Source organism: Opisthorchis viverrini, assembly GCF_000715545.1.
Source record: "Opisthorchis viverrini unplaced genomic scaffold opera_v5_369, whole genome shotgun sequence".
Taxonomy (NCBI): Eukaryota; Metazoa; Platyhelminthes; class Trematoda; order Opisthorchiida; family Opisthorchiidae; genus Opisthorchis; species Opisthorchis viverrini.
Genome location: NW_008752023.1, coordinates 373,363 through 387,333, shown reverse-complemented (window position 1 = coordinate 387,333; position 13,971 = coordinate 373,363). Strand labels below are relative to the sequence as shown.

The 13,971-nt window shown below is 44.8% G+C and overlaps 1 protein-coding gene across 1 annotated transcript in view; it reads left to right on the top strand.

Moving 5' to 3' along the window:
• Positions 1-9,214, top strand: part of T265_10426 (hypothetical protein) — a gene marked incomplete at both ends in the record, with an annotated part of 24,816 nt that extends 15,602 nt beyond the window's left edge. Inside the window, 2 exons of the mRNA XM_009176795.1 lie at positions 348-427; positions 9,116-9,214. Of these exons, the coding sequence (XP_009175059.1) occupies positions 348-427; positions 9,116-9,214 (179 nt within the window). The remainder of the gene's footprint in view (positions 1-347; positions 428-9,115) is intronic.
• Positions 9,215-13,971: the final 4,757 nt, after the last annotated feature.

Here is a 13,971-nt window from a genome sequence, read left to right as displayed (position 1 = left end):
CTGGAGTACCGTCGCCTCCGAGGGGACCTAATTCTTACCTACGCCTTGTTTGAACAAAGCTTGGCAAACAGGTTTTTTACCGTTTACCCAGCAAACACCCGGCGGGGACATAGTAAGAAAATCTTCAAGCTCAGGGCACACATTCATTAGACAAAACTTTTTTTTCATTTCGGGTAGTAGCTGCGTGGAATGACCTTCCTCCGGCGGTTGTACACGCTCCTTCTCGAACCCAATTTAAAGCACTATTAGACATTTATTTGTGCGAATCCTCGCGCTGGCGAGCATACTGCCCCGCGCTGAGAACATAAAGAGCAGTGCTACACCCTTTTTTCACTTGTGCCTTTCAGGTGAACGACAGCCACTGACCGACAAGAACAAAACCGACCCGGGAAACTTGGGCAAAAGCCTCGATCCTGTGTATCAATCCGTGAATCCGTGAAAACCAGGGAATTTGAACAAGTGGTCTCGAAAATGGGCCATAGAGCCGATCAGCTGTTGTACCGATAGAGCAAATACGCTAAAGTCTATTGGTCTCAATGATTCCGGATTAGTGACCGCATCGGAATATCTAAGGAGAGAGTCTTTCACTCGAATACAGTATTTGAAGGCACCCTAAACATTCCTTAGGTGAGATTAGAATTTGTATAAATTTATATGTATCTTGGAAGCTGCACTGACTCGTGTGCCACGGTGATAAACCCGAGAGGGGGTGAAGGTACCAGTTTCACTGGCCGGAAACGGCCGAGAAGAAGCAAGAGAGATTTTCGGGATTATGACCACTAACATGTTAGCTGATGACTGGAACCTGCCACTTGAAAATGAGTTGATCAGCGGACAGCCTTTGGGGAGAACGGAAACCAGCAACGGAAAACTGGTGGTTGTCTGGACGGCAAAGGGTAATGGAGAGTGTTAAGAAGTCTTGGTGCCACCGGTTCCATGATGTGTTCTGTCAGCCTGCTCCTGCTTCACTGGGGACACTAAAAGCCAAGGCGGCTACCCGATGACAGTAGCGTTGATGCTGTCAGGACCTATCCGGATTGCCAGATTGAGTGTTGGATGCGTAGGCACCTTGGTCTTTAGTTGTAAGCAGCATTTAGTTCTTCTCCCTGTATCACAATCTCTGTTAGTGCTGCACTCAAACAAGATCTAGTAAGGACCATTGGCACTGCCAAGACTGGTGACGCAGGCACCACGGAAGACGGGCGGCGTTTACCGCCACCTATCGGAACCCGAGTATGATGAAAATATCGATCACCACACGGTTCGACAGCTCCCACATCAGGTAATCTCACGTGTTAACTGACCCCCAGAATTACGACCAACCCTTCAATCATGGTGTGAATTATACACTTCTTCTGAGCTACTCGTCTCTTGTTAGTAGTTTGATGCGATCATAAAGGCACATACAATTCTTGAACAAAGTCTTGAATCGTGGGCGGATTCCCATTGGTATATTTAGGCCTAATTTGTCCACAGTCAATTACAAGAATACTTGGATGAGATTGGTTATCGATAAGCCCAACTAGGTGTCATGCTGTTTCCGTTATCTTCAAAATTCCACCAACTCCAATCAAGTCACGAAATTTACCGAAAAATCTTGTGTCTACTTGTCGCGGAGCTATTTGTATACGGGCCAAACTCGGATGTGCCGAATGAACCGACAAGTCAGGTTTTTGAGCAGTTACGGATCATAGAGATGAACGGAAGCACACTTTGCGGGCGGGCGACTGCACAGAGTGGTGTGCTCCCAAACATTTTATCAAATAATCGGGAGAGTAGAAACATTTCTGAGAACATATCCCACTGCCATCTCATTGAACTGTAGGATTGTGGGAACTAAGTTTCGCAGCATTCCGGCAAAATATGTGAGCTAAATAACCACCGGCATTTACCGGATGACGCGACACGCTTCAGCAACCTCAACCTCAGATTCAAATGTAAAATGGCGCGACTCACGACAAACTAGATTTAAACATTCCCTTTGACTCATTACATAAACTGGTTTCGTTTATAATCACGAGTCGACTCCAAATTTTGAGTACTCTAATGGATGAGTTCCTCCGTCAAATTCTAAACTATACGAGATCATTAGTTGTGTGGCATTTTGCACACACGATTCACTATATGCAACCTACTATAATGGGGACACAGAGCACGGCATTTGGAAGGGTCACAACTGATGAGCAGCTTCATGTCCTCAGTATATCTCACAATACCACAACCACCGTTGTGCTTTCTTCTCTGCACTACCTGAGAAGACGGAGCATCCGGAGGACAGTTCTGATGTGAACAGTGTAATACCTCAGATGTGTCCTCAAAAGCACCTGTGTATTTTGAGTTAAAAACAGTTAAAACGCATGTGTAACTTGTCTTTTGCTATTGTGTGAGCAAATGTTTAATTGAATCCATGAACATTCATTGGGTTCAACAATTTGTCCAGCAGCTTTTGTTCATTCGCTTGAATCACGAATGCGGTAAGAGTTTTTCCAAAGCCCTCTTCGGAAGTGTTGTGCGGTAGACCTCAAACGACGGGGATATGCCACATTCAAGAATGGGTATAAAACTGCGGAGGTTCAACCAAATATTTCACAAGCCGTATGGAATGACCAGTCAGACCAGCAAGGTTGTCGATGTCACAAACCAACTGTAATGAAACACAAACGAAAGAATAGGTCGGTTTTCCGTTGTGGAAAGTTGTAGTGTCGAAATGTTTGAGGCTGCTGTAGCCAGTCGAATCCGAACACTGAGTGCTAGTATCAGCCGTCTTCCACTTATTTATTTGTTACAGTTTCACGCACGCACGTATGAAATCATCTTAGTCAGCACGGATAAGCAAACAGACGTTGGTTTCACTGTTTAATCCAAATTCAAGGTAATGGCGAAAAAGCTTGCGAAGTCGAATTAAGTGAAGAATATGCAGTGATACATTGTGGGCACCAGGCGCTCAGACAACGCGTGGTTCAGAGCACTACATAAGCCCATGTCGACGTTCCCGGAAATTTCGAGACATGCGTCCCTGTGTGCCACAACAATGCTGTTTGAAGGAACTGTGCGAGACTTGCCACGGTCACTCCATATTTTCCTGAGGTGAAAGACGAAAAGAAGGCTTATGTCTGTGCGGAATATTTGATTTAGAGGAAACAGATAAACGTCACTGCCTAGCGTCTCACCCAGTACACTGAAGTCGGATATGAACACTACCCCAATATTTTATTGATTATCAGACTGAGCAACAACTATGGTTGATTTGAAATATGCATTCCTAATAGGAATAATGTATGCTTTGATTAATAAAATCTGTTCAAGTGAGTCGAGCTGCGCTCACTCGGCGCTAACGAAGACCGAGATTGGTGTAATCCACAAGGTCAGTTCAGACTCCCTCACGCCATTCGAACGAATCCAGGTGCTGTTTGGAAAAACTCACCTCATGGATGACACAGCCGAATTAAAGGTAATTCAAGGTAATTCAAGGTTTTATGGTCTAAAAAGCATTTAACTTTACAACGACCATAGGGCAAACGTATATATACAAAGGGACGCAAAAATATGCGTGGTGTTTGCTGAGTATCACATGGAGATAAACAGTTCCAGGTTCGGTTTGGACATAAGATATGCATCTAAATTGTTCTTGAAAATGGCTAAACTCGTCAAATGTGCAACATAGGGAGGTAGGGAGTTCCAAATGAAGCATACTCGGACCACAACAAAGTTCCGTCGACAGTTCACCCTCGAGTGAGGTACCGCGAGCGAAAAGTCATGTCTCCTGCCCGTTCGTGGTCGACGTCGGACCAATAGATTTTTCAGCGGATTATTAGGTGTATTCAGTATATTATATGTTAGAATTAGGTCTCCCCTGATGCGCCGATAGTAGAAGTCAAATAGGTTGAGACTGGCAATCCTGTCTTCGTATGGTTTATTTTGCAATCCAATTACCAGCTTCGTGGCTCGATGATATATTCGCTGTAGAAGAATTATGTCTTTTTGAAGCCATGGTGACCAAGCTTGTATAGCGTATTCCATGGTTGGTCGGATGTAGGTATTGATTACTCGGGGCAGTGCCAGTCGAGTGAAACGACCAAAAATCCGTTTTAGGAGCGACAGGACTTGTGAGGTCCTCTTGTAGACGGCTGTGCATTGCAAGGAGTTTTTTAAACAGCTGCTGACCCACACGCCAAGATCTTTTTCTTCACTAGTCCAAGAAAGTGGTTGTGGACCCAACGTATAGTTATATGCAAAGGGCTTCCCTACACGGAGCATTTTACATTTTTGGAGGTTAAACGGTAGTCTGTTTTTCAGTGGCCAATCATAAAGTGTATCGAGATCTTTTTGTAATCGGTGACTGTCTTCAATGGTGCGTATGCTTGACCATATCTTGATATCGTCTGCGAATAAAGTGATTTTACTGCTCACGAGCTCAGGTATATCGTTTACGTATAATAAAAATAAAGTAGGCCCAAGAACAGAGCCTTGGGGTACTCCACTTGTAGCTGCAATTGGCTTGGACAGAGCGCCGTCAACACATACACGCGCGTCTCGGTCAGCCAAATAGATTTCAAGCCAAGTCAGCAGCTTTCCCGTAATACCACAGTGTTCGAATTCTTGTAACAATATGTTATGGTTCACGCGATCAAATGCCTTGGAGATGCCTAGATAGCATGCGTGAACGGGGTTTCCATTGTCCACAGCTTGCGTCCAGTCATGTAAGCTAATGAGGAGATTGGACAGACAGGATCTGTTTTTAATTGAACCATGCTAGGCAGCCGGAAGCAATCCGCTTTCCTCTAAGTGTTTAATGATTTGGTTGGCCACCAGTCGCTCAAGCAGTCAACAGAGTCACCGGCCGGTAGTTTGACACGACCGAACGATTATCGCCTTTGTATATGGGAGTGATAACGCCCTTGTTCCAGTCGTTGGGAACCACACCGTTATTTATGGACGAATTGAATAACTCAGCGAGAGGTGTGCATAGGGAATGAGCACACTGCTTGAGGATAAGTGGTGTTATCTGATCGGCACCGGGAGATTTTCTGTGATTAGGTTCAAGTAACGTTCGGAGTACACATTCCGGAGTCACGATTACTTAATGTAGGGAGGTGGGCGGTGAGGGAGACATAAACGACATCCGGCTTATATATTCCTTCTGACAGTAAACAGTGGAATAGAACTCGGCCAGTTCTTCAGCTGAAGCTGACGCATATCAAGCGTATGCAAACTAGGCACGGTTCAAAAACCAATTAGCGGACAAATTTTGATGCAGGTAATCTGACACATCATCAGCCGCGGGACAAATTTTTCAAACCCAAGGAGTATTTGTGGATCCAACGGAAAGTTTGCTCACACAATATAAAAAGGACAAGTTACACATGCGTCGCAGACTTAACTGTTTCCAACTCAGAGTACATGTGCTGTGGAAGGCACATCTGAGGTATTACACTGTGCGCATCAGAACTGTCCCCCGAGTGCTCTGTCTTCCCAGGTAGTGCAGAGAAAACAGGACAACGGTGGCTGTGGAATTGTGAGATATTCTGAGGACATGAAGCAACTCACGAGCAGTGACCTTTGCAAATACCATTTTCTGTGTCCCCAGTATAGTTTGTTGCATATAGTGAATCGTGTGTGCAAAATGCCGCAGAGTTGACCATCACGTTTAGTTTAGAAATGGACGGAGTGTTTGGGTTCTTGGAGATTTGAACTCTGGAATAGATTCTTGGTTTTAAACAAAAGCCGTTTCTGTAATGGGTCGAACGGAGTGTTGCAACCCGGTTTATCGTGAGTTGCGTCATTTCAGGTTTGAAATTGATGCTGAGGTCCCTGGAGCAAGTCGCGTGATCTGGTAAATGCGGGTGGTTCGTTTATCACTTATCCTTATCTAAGGCCTCAGATGTTGTTGTGGGAAAATCCAATATACACGAAAACCTGCGGCCTGCTTATGTCCTGGAATACGTAGTGCTACCTGATGAATTTGATGAGCATACGAACCAGTTCCACAGACCGGAAATTGATGGCATCAGCACGTCACCAATCAGGTTGATTTACAAAATTTCCGACCCATTCAGTATTTGATCTTTTCCAGATAAGCCTCGCCAAAAAATTAACCCACTCCACCCAGAAAAGTTTAGGAAGTAGAGGGTATAAAATTTGATAACTGTTGGAGTCCGCAAAAGCCGCTAGGCGTAAACTTTGCGAAGATAGGTTTTCCAGTCAACAGCGGCCGTGTGTCTAATAGATAATTCCTCTGAACAGAATTTGATTTTTGCCAAATTTTTGGATCAGCAATAAATGAAAAGAATTACTGACCCAAAATCCATCCTAGACCGCTCCAGCCAAGTTCTCTTTCGATGACCGATTTATTGCCGACACTGTCGGGCATTACAACTCCACATGTGAGAAACAGTTGAAAATGTCATATGGTGGTCATTGTTGCATAAAAGTTGCTGAAGAATCACTCTGTGGTTTGCAAAAATCGTATTGTCGTCTCCTTATCATGAACGAGAGTTAAAAGCGTCAAAAAGTACATTGAAATTTGTACAATCAAATGGAGAAAACATTTGCACAAAGTAAGCCCAGATGCGGATAAGGAATTGCTTCCATCACAAATAGGTCAAGGTTGAATGCGTGCATTGAATTGGAGCTGGCTAAAGGTGGGACGGTGCTTAACTTTCCGCACATGCAATTTTCGCATTAGTGGCGGCCTTATCTGGGGAATATCCCGGTGTTGTCTGATTAATCACTTTTCACATCGTGCATTTAACACAGTGGAGGCATATAAAGGACGATTTGCTCTCAGTAACATAAACCTGACGCGCGGGGCACCTAGTTGCCATTGGAAAAGATTGGGATGGAGCCCGGAATTCTCACAGTCCGATGCATATCTCATCCACCATCGCGAAAATTCAAAAGCATTACATTTTGTATTTAATGAATAGTCTACGATGAGTCAGACTTACCAGCCGCAATATCTGGACCGCATTCGTCGTCTTGTATTTGTTCAAGATGAAAACTACGCATGTGATGGCATCGCGGTATTCACAGGTACCACTGAGGTACGCCAATTTCTCATACGGTGGTCAGGAACCCGAGAATAACTATGATCGCAATCACCGTGTATACGTGTTTCACTACAAAATCGCTTGCGTTTACCGCTTTAGTTTTGCGCGTTTCACCTATGAAGTGAAATTGGAAACTGTGTACCATATGTCACGCAAGTGCAAATGTGTGAACTTTTGGAGTTCCGGTGTTTGTCTGAACTTTCGAATTGTTCTCGACTCCAACGTATCGGACAACACATTCTCAACTATTCCACACTACACACTGCGCTGTCCAAATATTTCATCCATGTTCACCATGGTTATCTCAACTCACAATTATCCATTATCGCTTCGTCCGTATACAACTATTTCGATCCGGCTGGAGCCACGGGGTTTTGACCCAATTTGCTATGTGTAGTCGTGATGATGTTGAACATCATTTCTGGCATGCTGCACGCGTCACTTAGAGCAAGACAAATGTACTGACACAAATCAACAAAATGCCGCGACAGGCGGAGTCAGCGCGAAATGCACACATACTCAACCCCACAGCCGCTCTCTAAATTCCTGCCTTCCTTTCACAGTTGAATCGTGCACTTGGCATACACAGCACGCTAAATTTAATACCAGTGCGCTGGATTGTGCGCTTATCTGTTTGTGACTAGCAAACTCATTGTTTCGAACTAACAGAGAAGAGAGTACACGAACTGTGGTCACTTTGGACCTGCTTTGTGATCGTTGAACTTCTCTTCACCGCTCATCATACTACGCCTAATACAGATGTACGCAGAATGGCGTTTCACATTTTAGTTTGCCCTTATCCCCTGATGCTATGTTTCAACTGGTATCGTAGTCAGAAATGACTGTTGGACTTATTGTCATAGATGATGCGAAAACGCCGATTGTGAGCGCTTCACAAAGTCAACAACAGCGGTGAATCTTATAGAATAAATGTGGCGTCAAATGGGTGAATTTTGTGAGCTAGGATACACTAATCTGTCCAGTTCAAAGTCCATCATCAGACTCAAATTGAATGCCCTGTTGTCATTTAAGCACCACCTTTACAACCACGCAGTTTGATTGGACCGGTTGTGGCTCGAAATTTTGGGCGTGAACTTATACAGCGACTGTGACTTCGATCTTGTGACATCTGTCTGCGTGATCAGGCATACACCACGGGTGAATATGTCATAATTGCTGGTTCGCCATTCAAGCTATTGGAACCCCGTTCCACTGGCCACCATCATCTCACACGTGAAGAAACACTGCTGCGACGAATTTCGCTGACTTAAATGCTGAGTTGTTTTCGGTCTGGTAGATGAGTCCAATTTCGTTCATGTGATTTGATTGCGGCAGCTCAAGGCTATCGAATATGGAAATTCTAAGGTCCCTAGTCAGTTCTCCCATTCTAAACCACACGCGATGAATAGTTTTGCGCCATTTTCCACACACAATCCACTAGAATCCAACGTGTTGCACTATTTGAGTTGAAATGAGCTAAAACTGCAAAGTAGGTCATTGTGACATTGTGTAAGGAAATGTCGAATTTTATGCATGAATTTCTTTGGGGTTTGAGCAATCCTCCCAATGACTCATGATCTGAACCAACCGCGTTGTTGTGGCGTACACGAAGGCATGACTCGACACTGCAAGGAACATCAACCAATGAGGTGCTCTGAACCAGCACTTTGTCACAGGGTTTATTGTCCACAGTGTGCCCCACTGAATTTGTCCTCGCATGTTTTTTTCGTGATGCACTCAGATTCGTAGGAATTAGTGAACCCGAAGTCTGTTTGTTTGTGGGATCTGATGAGCCAGGGCTCATTCATGTATGTGTGAATCTGTAGCAAGTTCATTTTTGTGAGGACGCCCGACACAAGCACTTACTGTTCCGATTCGACTGTCTCGGAAATCTTCGGAATTTTCGAGCTTACAAGTTCTCAGAGCGGAATAACCGCTCTGTCGTTCAATTTGTTATCATTATAGTCATTTACACACTTTTCTATCTGGCTGGTCACCGCTCCTCAAGCGTGGGTTATAAACCTTCCGTTGAACGTCCGTAGTGTTGTTCTTTTTCTTCGATATAGCTTCTTGCCGCCGTTTCTCTCTACGCCTCAGATGTTTTTCGTTCACAAGATGATGCATTTCACACAAAACGAACCATTCTTTTGGGTGAAGTTCTTTGAACAATCGCGCTTTTCGTCCGTCCGTCAGAAAAACAAACCTCCGTAGAATGCAGAAGAATAGGAAACGCTGGTCAAGGACTCAGCGATGTCGGTATTTGCGTTGGAAATGTGGAAGTGGAATGCGGAATTTTCAAGTCCGGGACTGCAAATCACACCACATCCACTGATAAACCAGGGGGCGGAAACTACCAACCACCACGTTGGGTGTGGATCTGGCGAGTGCATGAAAAGCATTGTGAACAGAATCGAGGGTGTGGATCTGGCGAGTGCATGAAAAGCGGTCTTAGATGGTCCGAGTTGGCACGTGACTGTTTGTGGTTGTCAGTGCACGTAGAATCATTAGCAAAAACGGGGGCGGGTGTTTGGAATCCCGAACCGACCAAAGTTCACAAAATCACTCTTACACAACTGCCGTAGCACTAGCTTACCACACAGACGAGCGGATAATGCAGACGACATTCGGCAGAGATCAGCGAGGGAATCGAAGAACTGGACTTCGAGCTGGATACTTGTAGGTTCCCACCGGCCCAACACTTTGTCATCCACCATAACACACTAAATCCCTCCGACGACACTTGACAGAGATTCAGCTGATTGGTTCTTCTTCCGCCTAAAATCTCGACCAACCGCGTAGCCTAGTCGCTTGGCCTGACGGAGCTTCTGCACCAAAAGCGATATCCACCAAGCCTTCCGGATACGAGTCTTCCGGGATTCTTCAATTACGCGCCATTATTTTGCTGATTGTCTTGAGTCCTCCAGTCATCGTGCGATTCGGACATCCTCGTTCTGTTTCCAATACTTTTTTCTTTTCATTGGGGAGCCGGCCAAATGAGCGCTACAGTCTTGGAATTGGTGGCAATTCGTTCGGCTTACGTTCCATTGGCCTCGTTCACTGGTTACGTGTGCAATGTAAGTACACAGATTTGTGCCACCCTTGACATTAGTTGTTACATATATCACAGTGTGAAAAACCACGACTATGTGGTCCGTGATGCTGTCTGGTGTTCGATGGAGAAGATGTGCATTCATCAGCACTGAGAACGTAGGGAACGGTGAAACCGAATGGTTCAGAGATTAAATTTGTTCCAGGAACCTATGTTAGAAAGGAATTGATCTTGAAACACCTCACGATAAGAGACGTGAATGTCTCTTCATCGAGCACTGTGCTGATGGGTGGGTGTTAAGTGTCCGCAACAAGGCGATGGTCACCACTCACTAACATGATGCTGCAATGGCCTTAATTTCTATTGAGGATTCATGTCCGTTCGCGACAAGTCATCCACCCCTTGCGTCTGATGAGCGACATTCTAGATGAGGGTATTTCGGACCCAAGTGGGTCAGTTTAGCCAATTTTCGGTTAGAGCGATTAGATGTGACGGCATGGTGGACAGTAATCAGAAGGCCTTTGTATAACAGTATGTGGTTAGAGCTGGGTAGTCAGTGCTGAGCGGTACACACAGCCTTAGGTTTTGTTTAATTCGGGCGCTGGCATTCTTTTCAAACATAGGATGTTACTCAACACCTAAGAGTTTAAACACCAAACGGGGTTGGAATAACTGGATTCGAGTTTCGCTCCTATTGGAGCTCGTCAGCAGTGCGTATCCAATGGCCTTGTCGGGATAAGGACTTCGGACACCTGACATGCGTTGCGAACGTTTTACCACTATTCAACCAACGCACGTTGGACGCATCTGAAATATCACGTTTGGTCGGGCGGGCTTGTTTACGCTTGAGTGATGACATTGGTATACCTGACACGTCATCTGCACGATGAACCAGTAATTGTCCTGGTTGTGACGATCGATTGGGCCGTTTGTCAGGACTTTCCGGTCAGGTAGCGCTACAGACGCTTGAAACCCGCCTCGCATGTCAGGTGTCCAGAGTTCACACCCCGGCACGGCCATTGGATATGCACAGCTGATAAGCTCTATTAGGACCGTAACTCGAGTCCAGTGCTTTCCCCATTTTGTGTGGATTCCCGGGGATTATTGCGTCAGGACTGGAGGACGACTGTTCAAACGAGTTGTGAATACAAACTTAAAATGGTCGTCACTGGACTATTGGTCATAGGTGTCATCTATCGGATGTGTCATTTCGGATACGGTAATGTTGATTCTGCTGGCCCCTACCGGATGGGAACCTAGTTCGGTAAGAATTCTGCCTTGAGTACCTGAGTCACAGGGCTAACCGTAAGTATCTGCGTTTCTGTGTTGAAATAATGGCAGCTCGGGTGAATTTAGTGGTTTTTGATCAGGTGGCTGTTGATCTGTTCGCCGCTCTTGGCAATTGGCACGCATACGTTTCGTCACCATACGAGGAGACATCATCAGTTCGCATCATCAACTGCCTCCTATGGATTATGATGTGCATTGGTTAGATCGGAATGAGTGGTAATCATTGAACAATTCGATAAACAGTTATTGGTCAAGTTTTGATGTAATATGTTATTTATTTGGTTGTTGGAAGCCCTTAGACAACCTGCTGCCGGTTTCGTTTTTGTTGAGGCTAATCAGTCAGAAGTAGCTCGCGAGTCACCGGTGGTGAGATGAATTTCATGGATGAGCTGTTTACGATCATGCGTCGTTTCAGCCGTAGTTGAGTTGCTCCCTCAATACCCATTGGAGTCGATGTCCGAATTAATATTAGATTTACTTCGTTCCGTGACTTGTGTAGTTGCTTTCTCAAGTGTGTATGCAATTAATATCTACTCGCCCACGCAACACGTTGCAGTGTGGAGATGATAACAACTGTATCATCGTGGAGTTTTCGGTCTCGTCGAGATGTATTCAATATTTGGCTCGGTGGTAAGCGCGAATGGCTCAAGAATGGCTCCTAACCACGGCAGTGTTTAGCTGCCCTAGTACGCTCTGTTTCACCTATATGTTTTCCAAAGCACACTCAGCAAATAAAAAACCGTTCGGCAAACAATCCTTTGGTTGCCTGGAAATGAGCATAGGTTTCAAGTATGTCTCCGATGAATAGTGGATTAAAACACCAAATTTTAAACGTTACAGATCGGAATGGCAGCATCGGTAGTATCTGTACTGCTTGGTTCGTTTCTTCAAAATTAGAGTGCAGATTCACGCTGCAGACTTTGCCTCTGATGATACACTTGTACACAAGTTCGTCTGGGCTCTCTAGAATATCCACGAGATCTGTGGGGAAAATGAATTGAAAAATGCCTACTTACATTCCTCCGGTAGCCTGTATCCGATGAGCGTTGTTTCGTCGTCCTCATATACTTTTCTAATCACCTTAGATTTTTACGGTGCTCTTGATGCGGAAGCTTCGTCTGAAGGCTACAGAATAACTGATCTGGGATGCGAGTCTGGGGAATACGGACTGTAGGTATACTCAGAAGTAGAAACTGTAAGTTAATTCCAGACGTGATTCTGCACTCATGTTTTTTTGTGGTACAAAACCCGGTCCAACAGGATTCTGCTACTGCAGTAAAATGTACCCACAAAAGCGGGTCATAGTTACGCCGCCTTTCATTCTAATCCTCCTATGAGAACTCAATGCCGTTGAAACAAATTTAGTCCCCCTTGATGGTGACTGAGCGTGAGCTTTCTAGTACGCAGACGCCACCATCCTTTGGAGATACCGATTGACGGCGATACAAGGCACACCTCAAGACTTTTCGTATTGCCAACGGTTATCGCAAAATAAAATTTTTCAGATATAATTTGGCGCGTTTATTGTGCAAGTGTAATTAGATTGAGCAAACCAGTTTGCTTGTTTGTCGTCTAGATGATGAAGGCTTTCGAGTAGTGCACAAATTTGTCATGTGCTATGTGCAACTAACGGATCTACAAGATCACTGGGTCCATTTGCATCCGTTTCGCCCAAACTCAAATTGCTCTTCCAAGCTCATCAAATCTGTTGGGAATCGCATGAATGTATGAACAGAAGAAATGCTATCCGGTTCTTATAGGCCCCCTTTTCAATTTCAATGTAGCCCCTAGAGTAGTTCCTCTAAGAAAGTCCTGATTTCTCCCGCCGCCTTCCCAGTTACTGGTGAGTAATGTTGTCAAAGTTACTGTTTTTCTACATAAATCGGATTTTGCTTCTCAAGAATTCATTACCACAATAAGGTTTGTTTAATAACTTTTCTCTCACATACTTTCCCCAATTTTTTTCAATTCACTATGCGTTTGTCTTAAAAGAATCTGCAGATCCAATGTTCTGAGTGAAATCTGCGAAAATGTGCTCTGTTTACGACTGTTACTTGAGGTTGATTTTTCGTACTCAGTCATGTTTATTTAATTCTACAATAGACAGGATTATTTGTCTGTCAACTGTCTATCATTTTTTTGTTTAGATGTATTCCTCGGCTCATCAACAGGTGTGAATACCGTACACCGGTGCTAACATGGGGAATAGGTGTGATCAACGGTGGAGCACGGCTAGCAACACGAGAACGACTGTGAGTGAGGTTACACAGGCCGCTTAACCATGCCGCAAGCTTGTTTGGAGACAGCTTCAATTTGGTAGTCTGAAGAACTAACTTAACCTCGATAGATGAACTGATCATACTGCATAGGTTGCGGTGGCTTGGCCATTCTCTGAGAATGTCAGTCGACCGACTTCCTCAAAAGTTTCTTTACGCACAACCACGGAAGGGTGGAAACGAGTCAGAGGTGGTCAAACAAAGACTTGGCAGCGAAGTATAAAGCCACTATCAGCGAACTCAGGTGCGGTGGTCACTGCCGTCTTCCTGGATTGGGACCCCGAGACGGGCTACATGAATGGTTAGA